The 20,935-nt window shown below is 44.4% G+C and overlaps 1 protein-coding gene across 2 annotated transcripts in view; it reads right to left on the bottom strand.

Annotated features, from left to right (window-relative positions):
* The window catches only part of LOC147731524 (sodium channel protein type 2 subunit alpha-like), a 662,760-nt gene that overhangs the window by 213,641 nt on the left and 428,184 nt on the right, over positions 1-20,935 (bottom strand). For both annotated transcript variants that reach the window (XM_086956588.1, XM_086956587.1), the window contains one exon: positions 7,850-8,329. In XM_086956588.1, coding sequence (XP_086812714.1) covers positions 7,850-8,329 — 480 coding nt within the window. The remainder of the gene's footprint in view (positions 1-7,849; positions 8,330-20,935) is intronic.

Genomic DNA, 20,935 nt, shown 5'->3' with positions numbered 1-20,935 from the left:
TGTGGACTCACTATGATGTCTTTGCAAACAAGAATAGAACACCTTCTGCTGGGGCTTCAGACCTGTAGCACAGGGGAGGAGAGCAAAGGGAATAACTCCTGCCTGCTGCAGCATGCTAGCTCACTATGTTGCAGCACACAGAGAGAGAGAGAGAGAGAGAGAGAGAGAGAGAGAGAGAGAGAGAGAGAGAGAGAGAGAAAGACCCTACTGAGGCAAATCTTCTAATAAAGAAACTGAACTTAAAGATATCAGATTTGTTAATTTGGGAAACACACAAAAGACGCTCATCTCAAAGGTCCTGTAGCATGAATGGACAGAAGCAGCAGGTTTGAGCTTTGTTCCTTTACCAAGGGCCGTATACCGTGTTCAATTAAGTACTGTAAACACCCTAAAAATGCTGCAAGGTAGAAAGGTAACGAAAAGCTGCTCTGAGATCTGTTTTCGCTGTCTGGCAGTTGAAGTTGCTTCTGCTGCAATGGGATGGTGAGCATTATGCATAGATCTTATTTCACCAACTTCTGAAGGATGTTACCTTCCTTGGACTCACTAGCCTCTAAACAAAGGATATAACTGTTGTTGATGTCAGTTGGCCCATTTGCGCCAAAAACCGTCCTCACCCACCCCCAATAATGTGCAATTCTATTAATTGCAATGACATCACTGTACAGAATATCGGAATCTTTCTCTCCATGGAGACTCAAAAGATTGAGAAGTAGGCATCCTGCTTCAACTTTTAAAAGCTATAATTCTTAGATGTCAGTATTGCATTTGTTAGCTTTATTAGGTATTTAGAGATAGGCTTGACAGTACTCAAAATACAAGAAGAAATCACCTTAAAGGTTTTTGATTTTAGTTTATTTTTCAAAGAAGACAAATATTGTTTTTGCAGAACGTCTCCCATTTTTCACAAGCCTTCATTTAATATATTCAGCTTCACTTCCTTCCCACTACCTTTTTACCATAAGGTTTTGAAGGTGGGCCCCACGTAAAAACATTTAGTTCAACTGGGGCATTGAAAGAAGAAAGTTTGATGACCTCTACTCTATATTGTGTCTTGATATCCCAAATTGCAGGACATATCAGAGTATGACTTTCAATGATAGCTGTTCCAGGGAAAGAGAATTAATAGCTACTGTGAGTTTGGCCTTGAAAGCGGAGGACCCCTCCGGCCGGTATAGGAATGTGTGTCTTCCGCTTGTGACACTGATAATGTTCATCAGCTGGGCTGGTGCCGGAAAAGATTAAAGAAAATGCCTCAGATCATGAAATGAGTCCTGTCTTCATTGCCTTTTGTAAAGACAATGATTATTCAATCCTATTTTATTAAACTGCTACTTTACTTTTAATTAGAGCTCAGCCTCAAAACTGAAAAGTGATAAGATTTGAACTTTCTATTTTAGTCTTTTGACTTTTGGCACATGGAACATTGTGTGCTTAATGGACATATCACAATGCAGTTGCCTTCTACAGAGTAGGAAGAATTAATGAGTCAACAGTCTTTGTAAAGGTCACAAACTTCAAAGAAAACAAACATAAAGGCAGGAAAGGGGAAAGTGGTTGACCAGAGTGTACTGCAAGAATATTTGTTAGTGAATAGATACAATTCCATGCAATGTTTTTCAGGAGACATTCTCAGGTGACATAAAGTATCTATTGCCGAGCAGGACTTTCTGGTATAGTATAAAAAGGGTGCTGGAAACCCAGTTGAAGTAAACAGGGTATATTTAGTCGATCATGGTGAGGTGTGTGAATGTGCTGCTTAAATACAAAGGTGCCCTTAGCCATCTAGAACTTTAGCACACAATGCAATGTATGACGATCTTTCTGTTTTTAGGTACTTGTTGCAGCCTGTAGTGCAGTTTTAAAATTGCCAATTCAACCTGGAAAATTCACCTTTTGGCAGAACTAAACCTTCATTTTTATTACCTATAGGTCACCTGTAAAGTAAGCCCTGAAAAGCCCATTGGGCAGTGTACATTGTATTTAAAAATTAGGACACACGTTTTTAAGTTTTACATGTCCTGGTAGGGAAAAACTCCCTATGGATAACACTGGGTTATCTTATTACATTTAATAAATGCTAATGTTTGATTGGGAACAGACAAGGATGCCACAGGTGGACCCAAAATAATTGTAATTTTAGATCTTCTTTAATGGTCCTTTAACATATGTATTAATGTTTCAATGTATTTCTTCTTTGTCAGCATGTTAACAATAAAAAAAAAGATTTAAAAAAAAAAGATTTTCTTTAATGGTGAAGTCAAATTTTAATTCAAAGTTCTGAAACTGTCACTTTTAGAGAGTTGGCACTTTCTTGTCTGAACTATTTGGTACCTGCTTCCCTTGTCCTAGGTCACACGACTGTTAATAGCTTAGCAGTTACCCTTTGTGTGCTCCTCCCAGACAGTGAGTCAAAGGCAGACTAGGTGTTGGCAGAATGGGCCATCCTGCCCAGATGATTGGGGCGGATCTGATCGCTGCCCCACTAACACATCAAAAGGCTGCCTCCAGCAGACTCATACAGGAACTTGACACTAGTCTTGTCACCCCAGACTTCTTGGAGGCTTGGCAGGGGAAGGTGAGAACATTCTGGAACCAGATGTGGGGTAGCCTAGAAGATTGCACTGGGAATTGATATAGACCCCTCAGAACAACTCTTCAGTACACTCCTGTACCTATGGTAGACTTCGGAAGGACTGCCACAACACCAAGAGGACTATCCTGCTGCTTGATGCCTGTCTTGCTCCTCAGAGGACTACCCTGCCGCTACAGATGAATGCCCTGCTGCTTAAGGCCTACCATGCTTCCCATTGAACTGTCCTACTGCTAGAGGTCTGCTTTGCTGCTTGATCCCAGGATTACCAAAATGACTCCAAGGACTAGTTGGCTGGCTATCTGTGTGAGCCACTGAACATAAAGCCCAAGGACCTTGATCCCTGTGCTGGAATATGTCCCAACCACCCCCCACCCCCCAGAGTTGCACCTCCCCTCAAGTCCTGGACCCTTAGTTGTAGTGTTAAAGGTGCTGCTCTTGCCTAACCCTAAATGTTGTGAGTTAAAGAATAATTCACTAAAAGGTGGCAAAAGAACTGACAGAAAACCAGGACCTATCTGCAAGCTGATACGTCCAAGCTGCATCGCTAGTTGGCCTGAATTTGCGGTAGCTCTCGCAACATTAACCGCTGCAGCAGCAAATGATGTTCAGTGGGATCTCTGAGTTACAGTATCCACTCTTTTGGACTCTTATTTGGCTAAGGCTTCCAGCTTTGTCTCGTTGAATGTTTGCGACTTTCATGTCCGAAGGTAGAAAATCTTCACCGGGCTCGTCAACAATGACCTCTTTGGCCTGGAAATCCAGCTTCAAAAGCAAGGAGCTTTTTCCTACCAACATTGATGGCTATAGCGAGACCTTGTGTGATACTCCCCAGCCACGACGACTCTTCCTCGGACACAGCCTGCTGCTTTGTCCTCCTGGACTGTACCTTCTCTTGGACTTTTCTTTGAAATTTCTTTTAAGTCTAAATGTAAGTTGTATCCAACTGGTGCTCCATTGCTGTTGGCCTTAACTTTTAACTTTGCCCTGGTCATGCTGGACAAGATACCACTGGTTGGTGTTTGATCTTTTAGACGCTAGATTTCTCAAAAAAATTCATACCTCTGATTCTACTGATTGGTTTTAATTTTGGTGTCATTTTATTTAACACATTTTTCTTTTTTTACTAAATAGGTATGGGATTTTTATTGTGTTGTGTTCACTTTTATATGGTTTGAATGCTGCATAAATTCTTACACAGTACCTCTAAGGTACGTCTGACTGCTTTTGTTCCAAGCTACCAGTGGGTTAGCACTGATTAATTTAGCCTCATCTGTTGTTCGCCCGACAAGGATTGTGGTTGTTGCTTGAGTAGGGTTTTCACCCCCCTCAATCAATAACCCAATTTCTGACAGTCATCCAATAATGCTATGGTAGTTCCCTCTTTTAAAATGTTTGCTCTGCAAGCTGGAACCATTGAGTTTACTTGAGACCACAGAGAATGCTACCTCCCTGTCTGCTTTATTAAGATGGTATACTACCTGCCACAGGACTATTGGAAAAGCCAGTTGTTCCCTGTGACTTGTGGAAAGGCATTTCTTCAAAACTGTATGAGACAGTTTTCTGATCTGATAAACAGGATTTTTGGAACAGTTTCTGCTTGGAAATCTGTCTGTTGAATAATCTGCTTTAAGGAGTTTGTGCTGGAAAGCTGAAAATATCCAAGACCTAGAATGAGGTTCAGAGCACACATAATACTACACTAAGTCAGCAGGATGCTGAAGAATCAACCACAAGCAGCAACCCGATGGCTATTTTAAGTGCCGTTGTTTACATTTCCCATTACAGCAGCAGTCTCTCTACAAATGTTGGATGGGCCCAGGAGGCAAAACTAACTGCTCAGAGTGGGCCTGTATAAGTATACTAGCATTGTGCAGGAATGCTCAACAAAGAAATCATAGGCTGCTGGCCCAGAGTAGATTCCCAGGCTGATCTATAAAAACACAGTGCAGCTACACCCCCAGTGGTTGGTGTAGCCTCACCTTTATTGTTGGTTCTGCAGTTTCCTGTAACTCCAGCTCGAGGGAAACCCCTGCCACTTTGTGTAGTGCCACCACAGTAGCAGCCCCAGACGTGGCACAGAGAAAGTAGAAAACTGACAGACACAGATAGGGATGGAAGAGTGGGGGGATCATATTGGCAAACTAAACTTTATAATTATGGTGCAATATAAGTCTAAAATTACAATAGACCTTAATGTTTCATATAATGCAGAAAAATATGAAACAGGCATGGTAAAGTTGCTGTGCAAACTCTGGGGAGTAAGGATAAAAGAATGACCAAAGAATGACCACAATGCCTAAACCATTTGTTTCAATATGTTTCTCTATATACCGACATTGTCATGGCAGTTTCCTATTTCCCTTTACTTAGTAATAGTGTTATGTTTCATAAACTGCATTTTGGAAAATGTGGAAGAATTGTTACTTTCTTGTAATCCTAATTCTGCATTGCAGATATTCGTATAGAAGCCATAAATATAGTATATTCCTGCCAGCATTCAGAGCCCAGAAGACTTCTCTTTATGAAGCAAAAAACAGTGCCTTTATCTTGCAATGGAGATAGACATTTCAATAGCAATATGGTTTCGGAGTTGGTGCAAAACAGCTAACTGAACGTAGCCCAGGACTGTATGAACATTCTCAAGGAAGCTAAACATTATTTTACCAGACATTCATACATTTTTAAATAAAAAAGATTTATTTGGCAACTTTAAAATAATGATAACCTGACTTCCTGTCAAATGGTGCTGTCATTCCTTACATCCTTCATCAGGCAAGGTCAAACCTTCAGTTTTCATCTATGAAAGGTCAACTGGCTGGCATCAAGGTGTACAGTAAAGGAGCTACTCAAAGATCCTTCCTTATAATTCCTATAATAAAGGACATTTTGGAGGAGTGAAAAAAGCAATTTCCCCTAAGGCGACAGCCCTCTTCTTCAGGGAAACTTACTTTGGTTCTTTCTAAAAAGAAAACTCCTCTTTTGATCCCATACATAAAGCCTTATTGCAGCACCTTATTTGCAAGGTAGCTTGCATTCTTAGTAGAAGTGACAACTTCCAGGATAGTGGGTAAACTTCAAGCTCTTTCAGAAGTAGAAACAAACACAGTTTTCTAAAATAACAGAGTAGTTATAATGACAAATCCTTTCTCCCCAAAAGTTCAGTTTTCCACACCTGTTGATGTTCTTCAGCAATCCATCTTCGCCGACATAACAAAGTATTCGCTTACTTGATGTCAGACGAGCGTTTAGATTTTATTGAGAAAGGAGAAGAGACTTACATAAAGCCTATTGACTCTTTGCCAGTTATGGTCCTCTCCATGCTGGCATTGTGATCTACAAGCTGTCTATTCAAGTTCGGATAGTCTCATGTATTGTGTTGGGATCAGCTAGCCATCAAGCTCCTGCCTGACAATCCTGGCAAACCTAAATAAAGCTCATTCTACATGATGGGAGGTGCCTACTGCTGCCTGCTAATGAAAAGCCACTTTAAAACAAATATGCTTCCTGGTTGTCAATTATTGAAGAAGGTAATTACACGTCTAGCACTTTATACACTGCCTCCAAAGAGAACTGAAGCTGCCAGTCAAACTGCCTGGACAGTGGAACCTCCATGCTTCTTAAAAGAGCAGTGCATATTTTTTTCAACCATGTGCACTTTTACCTTTCGGGTCCCGTTTCCATCATTGTTCTTGCTGTCATGTGGGGGGCTAGAGGTTATTCCTAAAACTTAAAAAGTTTCAGTCAACGTCTGCAGTGTTTGCTTTGTACCAGATAAAAATGCTATTTTCCAGACAGAAAAAAATCAGAAATAAATTACCAGTTTATACTATGGAGGTGGGACCTGCTCTTTGGAAACTGAATTGTCTAAATCCAGTTTAAGACAAGCAATGTTTCTTTTTGCTAGGCAATAAGACGTGGTTCGGGCTCTTTGCATTCTTGCATAATGTGCATTTAAACTTATCAGTGAGGAGCTTTCAACGCAGGACTGGTATTGCATTGGTGCTTGCTTTCCAAAAACAGAGAAACAGATACTGGCATGGCAATTTGAAACTGTTTGAAACAGCACTTGTGTTTTGATAATTTCATTTTGCACTACATTGTGTTTCTCATGACAGAAATGTAACATCCAAGGCACCTCTGCATCATGTATAGAAATGTAACAGACATATACTGATAGAGAAAATAATAGCTGTCTGGACCCTACATGAGAACCAAGTTCAAATCTCCTGCATATAGGAATGGACAAACTTTTAGGGTCCTCAGGTTGCATGAAAGAGAAGGCAGGAAATCTAGCTTGAAATGCTCTGGATTTCCTACCTACATTCCCCAATGTATTCTACAATCTCCTGACTTCATTATTGTAAGTGTCAGGTCTGTCACTGCAATCTGGTGGGCCGCTGTGATGAGTGGTAGCTGAGAGGAGCAAAACATGAAGGAACAAAGTGGGGCAGAAAATTAGACCTAGTAACGAAATAGTAATAAGACAATCTGACTGATTCAATATATACACACAATTGTTACACGCCATTATTATGCACCGCAATCTGCAGCCAAAAGTAGAGGTGTAAAAAACATTTGTGACAGAACTGTTTAGATACATATCTAGGAAGCTGAATGTGCTAACGAATATGCAATGCTTAGTGAGCTATTTTCCTGTGGTAATCATCATGTCTTCTGAACAGGGCAACGATGTGCCCTCACTGGCTTGTTCATAAACCTAAGTTCATAGGGCAGCCTGTTCCATGACCTATAAACATTCAGTGGCTTTGACAATTAATTAGATTTAGGTTTTTCAAGTGATATAGTGCAATATAGCCTGACTTCCAAATATGATAAGAAATGATACATTCCTTTTTCTGTTGCACATTGAGTCCATAAAGTCTACTGTCTATGTATTGTTCCACACTCTAGGCCTATTATGCTATAGCAAGTTTTAAGTACAGTGGCATAAAAGTGTTAACAGAATTTAGTACTGTTTCTCTAACATATTCAGTCGATTGCATACAGTATCGTTCCTTGCAGTCATGTATTCTGTTTTTAACGTCTGACAAACCATAGAGCAATAACCATTGAAAAATTAATGGGCAGGTTCACATAAAGGTTATTTGGTCTTTTTTTTGCATACTACACAATTGACTGAAGAACAGATTTGAAAAAACACAGCAAACCAATAGTGTGCCAATTTAATCAGTTATGGATAACCATGGCACGTATAAATGCATAAAAATGCGCAAGATTAGAAAAAATGCTTACCTCTTTGCTTTCCTCAATGTCAGACTCGCTACTAAAGTCTTCTGTATTTAGATTTTCAAAATCGGATTCTCCAACAGCGATTGGCACCGTTACCGTGAGAGTTGGGTTATGTATGAATGATGAAAAGTCATTCTCGTCAATATTATACTTCTCTACACTGCTACCTATGCCGCTGGTTGTTCCATTCCCATCTCTAAGGTACTCAAGGTCTTTGCCTATTTCAACTGCGGTGTGATTGAACAGGCAGCTGTCTTTCTTGCAGTGCATGTCCTCAAGAGCTTTGATTTCATCCAGTGCTTTTTGTCTTCTTACAAAAACTTTACGCAGACAATCACGTATGGATTTTTTAACAAAATCTATTCCTCGATGTATCCTTCCGATGGCGATTTGAAGGTTATTCATTTCATTATCTTCATCTGTAGCAGTAAGATTGTCCGAACTAAAAGAGCTAAGGAGCAAGGCCAGGAAGAGATTCAAAACCTATAAAGGTAAAACATATAGGAGTTTAACTCTTTATACAAATACTCTAATTTTGGACAACAGATCTTACTGTACCTTGCAGCTTCTAGGTTCACAAAAATGTAACAATGGATAGACATCATACAATTCATCTTAAAAAGAACACTGATCTAAAACTAAGAACCCGGAGAAGGCTGAAAATAATAAATAAATTACGTTTTCCTATCTTGGTGATTAAACTAAAGAACCTTCATCATTAGCCCAGTGTCACACTTCAGTAATATTGCTTGTACTATCGAGATAACATTGGGGACGGTCGGGAAAGTAACAAATGGGAGGCAATGAGGACACGCACATGGGCAAGTGAAGCAGGGAGGTGGGTGGGTGACTGAGAGCAACACAAGGGGACATAAGTACTGGAGGGAGTCTGTTCGAAGAAATATGGATTCCTATGGAGTTCTCAACACAAAACAGGGTAGGTGCCAGGTCTAAGTAACCAAGTGGGTGGAGGAGGAGACACGGCCTGGAAACACACGCATGCACACTTATGGAGTGTTGGGAGCAAGTACTGGCGTGTGGCGGGGGAGGAGAGGAGAAAGGAAAGAACTAGTACCTAAAATCACATCCAAAGCAGAGGACGAGCACTGATTAAGTTGAATCAATCTGTGCTTGGTCCCTGCTCCAAATCAAGCATCGGAAGTAACGTTTGAGGTGCACTGCCCAATTAGGATGGCTTTAGAGAAGAGTAATGTGAAGCCAACAAATGGTAAAGAAATTGGCGAGCTCCAAGTCTATTTTGTATACAACAGTGTCTTGCCACTGAGACGCATGCGCTAGCGCATGCACCCGCAGGCTTGACTCTAAAGAGGGCATACTACATGCTGCAGCATGTCTGATTCAGGGCCAAATGAAATATGATCACCTCACCGCCTATTCTTAACCCCTTGCGCGCTAGCGGTTTTCCCGCTGTGCGCTGGATTTTTCAAAAACCCGCGTTACATGACGAGCTCAGCTCGTCATCAGCATACGAGCACCATAGCTGATGACGAGCTGAGCTGGCCCAAATCATCTTTAAAATAGACAGCATCGTTTATAGAATCAATATTAACAGCATCTCTACTTATTTTGAGGACAAGCTAACTATTTTTGGTGGCTCTCAGCACTCCTGCAATTAAGCCATCATCACAAAGGAAAAATCAAGGTAAGAGGCCTTTTCCATCTAAGCACCCAGGATCTGGAACAACATCCCATATCTATAAGGACCATTACAACACTTGTTTAATTTCTAAAGAAGTTGAAGACACACCATTTTAATAAACTCTACCTCACAATGCAGTACCAATCCAATAACCAGCAACCTCTACTATCACTTCTTGACCCTATGCTTGCCTATGACCCTGTAAAGCACTGCACTGCCATTTTGGCTTGGTTCGTGCTATATAAATACAACATACATACATGCGTACATAACGCACATCCAGTTCTCGCACTGAGAAATGACTGGAGAAGGCAACATATCTAAACTTCATCTCAGGTGGATTCAGCAAAAAGTCCATTTTGTTGCAAGCATGAACTATCTTGCAATTCAGGTTTTGAAGGCTGATATTCCAGTTTTTACTATTTTTTAGCGACTGTAGACCAACCTCTTTTAATTGAACTGGTTAGTCTGTATGGTCTTCTCGTTGTCAATCTTTGGTTACTTTTGCCACCTGCTGATGTTTCCAGAAACTGCATATAAGGATGATAAACGAAGACCTTTGCATGCGTGTACTGTACCTGCATGCAAGAATCATAAGTATATTTTGACAAGGGTTGAATAAGAGTAATAAAGACACTGTATAGGGAACTGAATCTTACCCTAATCTCTTGGCTCTTTTACATTTTCAGCCTACATTCCATAGCAATTGACTTTTGAAAACGAAGACGAAAAAAGGCTGTATTAAGCAGATTACGCCTAGTCATAAAGGGTATGGTGAACTTCCTGGACAAACATTGAATTACTTCGGGAAGAAAACTCAAGGGTGTAGTGATGCCAGGATATGTGTGGAGTAGCCCACAAAGCTGTCAGGCATCTGTCTCTTGCATGTATATGCATGGTATGGTGCTTGATATGCCAGACATAAAAAAAAGTTACATACTTGTAACTACAGTTGTCTAGCATTGGTATCTTTGACACGTTCACTCCTACTCATTCAGAGCCTTTCTACATTTCCTCCTTTCACAGTTGTGTTTAGCACATCTGGGGTATGGTGACATCTGGAGGAATGCAGTTTTGTGTGCCTTCAACTTACTGGATGGACTTATGCTCTTTTCAAAATAAGTGCATGGGATGCTTAAGCTCGAATTTTTCTACATATTTTGAAAGAAACCTTACCTTATTGCTATTGTGAAAGATTATCAGATATCATGGGTCTCCCCATGAAAATTACATATGGCCTCATGGGATGTGGTCCACAGGGCCAAAATCAGCCCGGGGAAGGGGCCAATGTACACCCATCCCCCTAAAAAGGAAGCAAGGTCCCAAGAGGAGGAGTCCCTGGGGCCAAAATGTGTCCGGTGAGTGAGACCATGTGTGCCTCCCTCCCCCTCAAAAGAACACTGTGCCACAGGGCTGAAATCAGACCGGGAAAGGGGGGCCATGTACGCCTCCTTCCCCCTCAAAAGGATAACCGGGAGACAAATCCCCAGGGCTGAAATCTGCCCTGGGGTGGAGGGGGCACATGCACCCTTTTCCCCCTCAAAATAGCTCTGGGCCCTGGGGGGAAGAATAGCCCGGGGAGGTAGGCCATGTACACCCCCTTCCCTTTATTTAAATGAGTTGCCCCAGGGAAGGTGTCCCTGTGGCCAAAAGCAACCTCCTTCTCTTTAACAAATACATGGCCCTAAGAAGTTGGGTCCCCAGGGTCTAAAGAGGCTTGGGAAGGGGTGCGGTTTTAATTTTTAAAAACAACCCAGAGGGATGGAGTCCCCAAAGACTAACACGACTCAAGGAGGGGAGACAAGTGGCCCCACTCTCCTTTAAATAAATAATGGGGTAGCCAGGGCCTATGGCCAACACTCCCCTAAGCATGGCCTTCATGTTTGCTGTATGTGCATGGCAGGGGTTCTCATTTACCCATGATAATTATTATTACAAAAAAAGTAGATATTAACCGAAAAAACAAAGGTTAAAGTAACATTATAGAAAGGTGAATTTGTGAATGACTTTAACGTTTTGAACAAAAACAAACCCACAGAAATTCACCCATTATAGTTAGCAACACTAAATATAACTTCTGCCCATGTCATGCACCGCTTATGACCCCCACATATGACATCACCCATGGCATGTTCTATGACATACTTTATACCATCACTGATGAGATCTCAAACTGTATCATTGATGACATCACTGATGACTTCATCCAAGCTGTGTTTTCCCACATATTGATTAGATTATAAATTACTATGGCATTAGAACTAAGCCTAACAGTAAGTACAAAGTACCTCAGGAGAATATCAGCCATCATTACAGCCATCACAGATACAACTCCCTTGGGTTTAGAAAACATGCATTATGTGCAGCATTGACCCGATACCATACTTTACAACTATCAAAGGTTCACAATAACAATCAACCACAGATATATAGGAAACCCTTATGAGAACAGGGTTCACTCAGTAGACAACTGTTCACAGAAAGTCAAGTTCCTAAAATTAGTGGATGGCAGTTCCAAAACAAATGATCTGCTATGGACAGCGTTTATCTGCAGCAAACACTTGAAACTCACTGAACTTACATTGAGAAATGAAGTTGATAACAGTAGAGAATTGGGTACTGTAAACAGTGTTTACTCCATGGAGAGAGTTTACTCTATATCACATGGTTTGCAAACAGTTAAACTTTCATGAGAAACTCACCACAGAGTATTAAAGAACAAGTTACTTACCTTCGTTAACCTCTTTTCTGGTAGAGACTACATCTAGCCGCAGAATCCTTACCTTTGAATTTCCAGGGGTCAGACGGGAACTCCACGTGCATCGTCGGCACCGGAATTGATCTCCGCAGCAACTATAAAGGCACCACCTAAGTGCGCTGACGTCAGTTTCTTTTCACAACTTTCCACATCAGAAGCATGGAGCCATAAAGAACACTGACTACTGGATTAAAAAACTAGAGCCCTGAAAGGGATCAGCCCAGTCCTAGAAATCAGTTTGCAGAGTGAGGAGTGTGGGTGAACTGATAAGGAATCTGCAGCTATATATAGCCTCTACCAGATAGGGCATTGCTGAAGATAAGTAACTTGTTCATCTGATAGAGACTTCTAGCTGCAGATTCCTTACATTTGAACCTTTGAAGATAACCAAGCAATAATATCCCCAGAGGTGGGTCTGTGGACCAATTTCAAACAAGAAGTCCTGCAGGACTGAAAGGAAGAAGTGCTCATCCCTACAGGCCTGAATGTCCAGACAGTAATGTTTAACACCTTGGCTGCTAATGGTTTTCCCCTCCTGTGCTGATCCTTAGTAAACTCCATTGTTCATGACGAGCTCAGCTCGTCATAAGCACAGCTCCACTGTGCCTCATGACGTGCTGAGCTCGTCATGAGCAGCGAAGGGGTTAATAAACTGGTGCAGGGAAGCCCACATTTGTGCATGGCAGATGTTCGAGACCAGAATCCATTAGCTTACCCAGTAGACACAGCTTTAGCTCTAAGGAGTGAGCTTGCAAGCCATCAGGAGGTTGCTGTCAGCGCGTAGCAGATTTTGATGCAGAGCATGAACCATCTGGAGATTGTCCACTTCTGCATAGCTCAACCTTTCTCTGCATCAACATACCCCATGAAGTATTGGTCATCCACCCGGAACTCCTATGTGCGGTCAAGGGAGAATGATAGTGCTCTTTTTGGGTCCAGGCGATGAAGTTGGAAAGTGCAGGAGCATAAAAGGAGGCAAGGTGATAGATTGGCCTACATGAAATGGGGTGGCCAGTTTCGGTAGAAAGGAGGCCCTTGTGTGAAGCACCAATTTGTCAGGATAGACTGAGAGGTAAAGTGCCTTAGATGAAAATTATGGAGAGACTCAAAGGGAGCACACATAAAAAAGTTACAACTAATTTAAGGTCTCACTGAGGCATAATAAATTGTGAAGGAGGGAAGAAATGCACAAGACCTTTTAAGAACCTATGTACAACAGGGGGCTTAAACAAAGAGGGTTGGTCAGGCAGCTGCAAAAAGGCAGAAAGAGCACAGAGATAGCCCTTATGAGTTCCCAAAGCAGAGCCCTACTGGGCAAGGGAAAGAAGGAAGAGTAAGACTTCAAAAGGTGGACAGAAAGGGGATCAATGGGTTTTCTGCACACCATGCCACATTTTTTTTCCAACTGCATACATATACCATCTTGGTGGAGGGACACCTAGCTGCCAAGATGGCATTATCAACTTCAGGAGGAAGTTTGAAAGCTGTCAACTGTTGCCGCTCAATCTCTACACAAGAAGGTGGAGAGTAGACAGGTTCAGGTGAAGAACCCTCTGCTGCTGCGACAGAAGATACTTTGAAGGGACACCCGGCAGAGAGGATAGCTGGCCATGCGCAGTAGCTCGGAATCCCAGACTCACCGTGCCCAGTCTGGTGCCACTAGGAAGATTTGGGGCCAGTCATTCCTGATCTTCTTGCAAACTCTCGTCAGGACTGGTATGGGCGGAAAGGTATACAGGAGGCCTGAGCTCCACTAGAGCCTAAAAGGGTATTCTGTGTGGGACCGACCTTGAAAACTTCTGTGCAAAACTGCTGACATTAGGTGTTCTCAGCAGAGGCAAACTGATCTAACCAAGGCTCTCCCCACTGTCGAAGAGACCTTGTTCCACATCTGAGTGGAGACACCATTTGTGATCCGCTAGGCATTGATGGCTGAGTTTGTCTGCTCTGGCATTGAGGGAACCCGCCAGATGTTGAACTACCAGGGATATGCCCTCTATTCCAGCCATGTCCAGAGGTGCAGGGCCACTTGACAAAGGGTCCATGACCCCACACTGCCCTGTTTGCTGCAGTACCACATGGCGGTCGTTTTTCTGTGGACAGTTGCACCAGGCTTCCTTTTATGGAGGATAGGAAATCTTCCAATGCCAGTGGGATTGGAGAAGTGTGGCTCACTGGTTAGAGGAGGCATACCCTGAAGCTGAGGTCAGACCCGGGACCAGGGTTCGATTCCCGACGCGGCAGGGTCCTGAACCCAATTGTCCACGGACTCGATAATTCTCGCTTCGGTGCCCACTCTAAGCACGAGTTCACACTATGCAGCTCTGGGCAACAAGCTTGCTTAATCTCCACAACGCCCCCCCCCCCCCGCGGCGGGATGCCTGGCTTTCACCTTGGGGATGCCCAGCAAGGGTGATCTCACAGGGAAAAACCAGGACGGGTTCCCAAGGCAAGCGCCAAGATGCCCAAGGGTAAAATCGAGCGCTATATAAGAACACACATACATACATACATACATTGCATGGAGTGCCAACAAGTTGATGTGGAGTCAGGATTCTCGCCGGAGACCAAAGTCCTCTGATCTCCACCTCTCTCAGATGGAGGCTCAATCCCAGGAGTGACACGTCGTCAATGACTATGAGATCTGGTTAGAGAAGGGAGAGGGCTCTGCCTCTGACAGAATCGTGGTTCGTTATCCTCAACTGAAGATCTTTCGCTGTTCTCTCCGAGAGCTGGACTATATGCGAGAAGTTCCCCTAATACTGTGCCCTTTGAAACTTCAAGTCACAACAGAGCCCGAATATGCCATCAGGCATAAGTTACCAACAAGATGCAGGAGGCCATCAGTCCCAACAGATTCAGGGTCTGCCTCACTGAAATCCAGGATTGAGGCTGAAACATTGGAATGATAGCCTGAATATCCTGCACGCACCACTTGGGATAATTATCCTGAACCTGCACTGTGTCCACAGCTGCTCCAATGAAATAGAGCATCTGAGAGGGAGTCAGATGTGACTTTGGCATGTTGATAGGGAACCCCAGCTAGTGAAAGAGGTTCACAGTAGTCTGGAGATGTGAGACAACAGCCTAGGGCGAGCCCGCCTTCAACTTCCAGTCGCCGAGATAGGGGACCACTGGCACCCCGATCTCCGCTGATGAGCTGCAATCAAACCATCCCCTTGGTGAACACCCAAGGGATGCTGGTAAGGCCAAACGGAAGCACAATAAACTGAAAATGTTCGAGGCCAATTGTACACTGGAGATAGCCCTCGTGGGCAGGCAGGAATTAAATTTGGAAGCAGGTATCTTGCAAGTCTAACACTACCATCCAGTCTCCTGGGTCTATGGCAGACAAGACATGAGCCAATGTGAGCATTTTGAAATTCTCTTTCTTGAGAAAGAAGTTGCGAGCCTGCAGATCTAGAAGAGGATGAAGGCCTTTGTCCTTTTTGGGAACCAGAAAGCAGAAGGAATAGCAACCACAGCCTACTTCTGGCACCAGAAACCTCTCTACCGCTTCCTGGTTCAGGTGAGAGCCATGACTTTCTCATGAAGAAAGGGCAGTTCCTCCTTCACCTGGTTGTGAGATGGTGGCCTAGAGGGAGGGATTGTTGTGAAAGGGAGGAAGTAGCTGCTGTAGATGATTTGCAAAACTCACCTGTCCTATGTAATGGACTGCCAGTGGGGCAGGTGATAATGAATCCTGCTGCCAAGTGGATGCCCATGGTGGTAAAGGGGCACATTAGGCGGGTTTGAAGGCTGCTGGCAACCTGATGCTCAAGATCTGTGGTTACCCCTCCCCTAACCATACAGAGACTGAGAAGATCATTCAGCTCGGTGGTGGGGAGGGAATTGGCGTGGTTGTAAAACCCTTCCGTAGCCACAAAAGAAGTGCAAGGTGGATTGGGGGTGATGTGGAGCCATAGAAAGGCCCAAGAACTTGGCTGTAGCCCGACTGTCCTTGAATCACTTCAAGCGTCAAATCCGCCTTGTCTCCTATGAGACAAGTGTAATCGAAGGGCATGCCCATCAGGGATGCCTGGACAAGTCAATCGTCCTAAGCAAAGTGTGGCGCCTCAGTGCCATCGTCGATGAAACAGCTATGTGCAGTGATGTCGTTCATGTCAAATCCACAGCGGATAGTGAACTTTGCTGCATCCCTCCCATCGGCAACAGCCCGAGACAGTACAGCCCAGGCCTCCTCCGGGACCTGTGGCAGCACTTGCGCAATGGTGTCTCAAAGAGTGTGGGAGTACTGGCCTAATAGGCATGCGGTGTTCACAGACCACAATGCCAGGGTTGAGGAAGAAAATCTCTCCTTCCACTAGGAGTCCAGCCTCTTAGATTCCATATCTAGGGAAGAGGAGGTGGTAGGAAAGGTGTTGAGGCTTGGACCACAAATCTCTTCACGGTAGGGTGTAGGGTGAGGAAATTCAGGTCCCCTACAGCGGGCGGTGTCTGCGGGCAATCACTCTATTCACAGGAACCCCAAGTTCCCAGAAGGATATCAATGAGGGTGTCATGGAACAGGAGTAGCGGATAGCGTGTGGAGACTCTAGGTTGCAGCCCCTCTGTCAAGATGTTAGTCTTGACTACAACTGATGGTCAAGCACCACTATTGCATAAGATGCTCCCTCCCCTGTATGAATGTGTGAGTGGGTGCTTGAGTGTGTGGGTGGGTCTGTGAGTGGATGAGTTAGTGTATTGATGCATGAGTATTTGAGTGGGTGTATATGTTTCTGGGTGGGTGCATGCCGTCATATCATATTGTCAGTTCGCACGGAGTCTTCGCGAGCGCCACGAGACCTTTTTGGTGATTTGTGCACTTAATAAGTTCCTTTGACTTTGAGTGAGTGTTTAAGTGGGTCTGTATGTAGGTGACAGAGTATCTGAATGGGTGTGTGAGTGCCTCCATGAGTGTGTCAGTCAGTGTGTGAGTGAGTGCATGAGTGTCTGAATGAGTCTATGAGTGGGTGTGTCAGTCTGTGATTGGGTCTGAGAGTGGGTGCATGAGTTTCTGAGTGGGTCTGTGAGTCAGTGAGTGTGTCTCTGCATAGGTCTGTGACTGAGTGTGAGTGGTTCTATAAGTGGGTGCATGAGTGTCTGAGTGGGTCTGTGTGTAGGTGTATGTATCTGAGTGGGTGCATGAGTATCTTAATAGATCTGTGAGTGACTGTGATAGTGTCAGAGTTGGTCAGTGAGTGGGTGTATGAGTGCCTGAGTGGGTGTGAGAGTGGCTGAGTGGGTCTAAGGGAGTGGGTGGGAAGTGTCTGTGTCGATCTGTGAATGAGTGTGTAAGTGGGTCTGTGAGTTGATGAGTTAGTGTGTTGATGCATGAGTATCTGAGTGGGTGTGTAGGTGCCTGAGTAGGTGCATGAGTGAGTGTCTTAGTGGGTCTGTGTGTAGATGACAGAGTATCTGAGTGGGTTTGTGAGTGCCTCCATGAGTGTGTGAGTCAGTGTGTGAGTGAGTGCATGAGTGTCTGAATGAGTCTATGAGTGGGTGCGTGAGTCTGTGATTGGGTCTGACAGTGGGTGCATGAGTATCTGAATGGCTCTGTGAGTCAGTGAATGAGCCTCTGAAAAGGTCTGCTTGTAGGTGTGAGAGGGTTTCAGTGGTTTTATAAGTAGGTGCATGAGTGTTTGAGTGGGTCTGTGAGTGGGTGTACATATCTGAGTGGGTGCATGAGTGTCTGAATGGATCTGTGAGTGGCTGTGATAGTATCTGAGTGGGTCTGTGAGTGGATGCATGAGTGCCTGATTGGGTTTGAGTGTGTCAGAGTGGGTCTGCGACTGGGTTCATAAGTGTCTGAGTATGTCTATGAGAGTGGGTGAGTGGGTGTATCAGTGTCTGAATGGGTCTGTCAGTGAGTGTGTGAGTGCCTGAGTGTAGTAGTGGGTGTCTATGTGTTTGTGTGTGTATGCCAGTAGCGGGGTGAGTGACTGGGCCACAACGGAACCGCACCTGCCCCTTAATCCAACAAGAGTCTACAGTTTTGCACAAACGATCTACTCAAGTGCAGTACTCTGGTCAATTAGTAACTGCTTCCTCATTGGGTAAATGTCCAGTGTGTATTCTACACTACAGCTGTGTAATGGACCACAAGGAAATATCTCAAGTGACCTTGTGTGCATTTTGGCAATGTGATTGTCACTTCTGCGTCTTTATTATGAAATCGGTGCTAACATAAATCTTTCTATAGAAAAGATAACAAGACTAAAAAGAGGTAAAACTCCACCAAACAAGGGTACATCCTCTTAGCTATATGAAGTATGTGCTTTCTTGTTAGGAGGAGATATCCTCATATTCCTCATCATGAAGAACGCATCCCTAACATTGTCTGGAACTGTGCATGGAGGCCTTTTGGTAAGCTTCCCATCATCCTGGCAAAAGGCAGGAAAACCTTTGTATATTATTAAGGTGGAAGGGGAGGCCCCCAATTTTTAGAAGGGGAGGAGGGCCGATTTTAGCACAGGGACTCTATTTTCCAGGTCCCTGGCCACAATACAGTGGGGGATGGGCAGGTATGTGGCACCCCTCGATTTCTGCCTAAGCCCTCATCACCCGGGCCCAGCCACAAGTCAATGTGGGAGGATGGTGAAGCTGGGCGCAATACTGTGGGAGAGAGCGGGACGTGGCCTCCATCTCTGGGCTGATTTTGTCCCCAGGGTCCCCATCCCTGAGGCCTAACCAATTTCAGCCCCGGGGACCCCATACACTGGCCCAGCCACAATACAGTGGGGAGGGCGGGACATGGCACGCCTCTCTGGATCGGTTTTAGCCCCAGGGACCTCAACTGAGAGGACTTAGTTCAAGTCCCTATGCATTGTTCACAATATTCTTTCTTCCAAGGGCCCACCAATTTTGCACTCCATCATTTCTCCCTATTGTCCCAGTAGAGCCCTGCGCTCAGGAAATACGCGCATGGCAGAAGTTCCTAGGATATATAGGTCTAGGAGTGGGGTAAGACGATTCTCCTACATCGCCTCCAAGAGCTGGAATACGCTTCCAAACCACATTCGTCTAGAGGACGACAATATGTGCTTCCGCAGACAGCTTAAAACTTTCCTGTTCCTGGACGCTTAATGTTCGTCATTTGTGTACGTTCTGTTCCTAAGCGCTGCGAGGCCTTCTGGTAGCCATGCGCTCTACAAATGCCAATTCATTCATTCATTCATAACCCAGGCCCAGCCACAAGTCAATGGGAGAGGAGGACCACACTGCCCCCTCCTCAGGCTGATTTTGCCCCACGGACACAATCTCCCAGGCCACGGCTTTATTCCTAAGGGGAAGGGGTATGCAGCTCCCTCGCGGGGCCAATATTGGCACCCAGGACCCAATCTCCGGGGTCCGCTCAGTAAATGTTGGGTGCCCCAGAGCCCACCCAGGGCACCCACTTCATATTTAAAAGAGGGATAGGGGTACGCTGCCCAGTTTCCTAGACCTGCCCTTATTTTTAAGGTGGGGGTATGCTTCACAGCAGAAAGGGAAACAGATAAAAAGTCCTCACCCAGTGGGCAGGAGCTTTTTTCATGCTCCCGCCCACTGAAAGCTCTCGCTTGGTGAGAGCTTTAAATTGCTCGCTCCAAGCAAGAGCAAACAGAGGTTTCCCTGCCTGCAGTACAACCATGTTCCAGGGATTGGCACCAGGGAACAAAGCAGGAACCTTACACGGGGAATGGGTCCCTAGGGACAACATGGGTTCCAGCAGGGGGCCAGTGCGGCCCCCCACTTGATGGCAAGACCAGGCCAGGCCCTGGGGGTTGAGGTCCTCAGAGCTAAAAACGGCCTCAGGAGTGAGGCTGCACGCCCCCTCCCCCTTTCGGTTAATGGCTGGACCCCAGGGGATTGGGTCCCTGGGGCTGAAATAGGCCTTGGGAGTGGGGAGTCACACACACTCTGACCCATTATCATTATCAATCCACCCCTCTGGACGGGCCCACAAGGGGCATATACAAAACAAGTGCATCTTTTAGTGTGGATTTTACGTATCCTTCTAAACTAATTGAACAAAAAAAGAATTTTGGGGCCTCTGGCAGGGTTTCTACCCTGTCCCCTTTTTTATGCCTTTTTTCTTGGGACTCAGATGACTCAGATTCCCAAGATGGATTCACCAAAGAACAAAAATATATCTCCACAGCAACGTTTCAGTCTCTGCCTTCCTCCGATAGTACAAGATGGTTTGCTCAGTGGCTGAACAGTTGGCACTGTTAGATGTTCAAAAATTTCAAAAAGTTTTCAGTACAGGGTGAAGACTGTGCATAGTAGGGGCTGCACCACCTAAGAGGCCTTGGGTGCTTAGAGGGAGTTGGCTCCTCTTTTTTGTCTCCAAGGAGGTGTCCTGAACAGGGCAAAAACTAGTCACAGTAGGTACTTTCCTACCCATATCAGGTTCATTGTCCTCAAGAGGTAGGCTATCTGCGAAGGGTTTGGTATGGGGAAAAGGCTGTGCATAGTAGGGGCTTGGTGGAGACACCAGTTATAGTTAACTCAGTCAATTACATGTTGTGAATTTCAGCTGTTTTTTATTTTAAAATACTAGTGTACATATTACTAGAATGCCTAATTAGAACCTAACTTAAGTCTTTAGATTTTTCTGTGAATTTCTAGTTTTTTTAAATGTAACCTCATTTGTGACTACCAGACCTAACTATTATGTCACTTTCTATTT

Source organism: Lissotriton vulgaris, chromosome 2_1 (genome assembly GCF_964263255.1).
Source record: "Lissotriton vulgaris chromosome 2_1, aLisVul1.2, whole genome shotgun sequence".
In the NCBI taxonomy this organism is placed as follows: domain Eukaryota; kingdom Metazoa; phylum Chordata; class Amphibia; order Caudata; family Salamandridae; genus Lissotriton; species Lissotriton vulgaris.
This window is presented reverse-complemented; position numbering and strand designations above follow the sequence as displayed.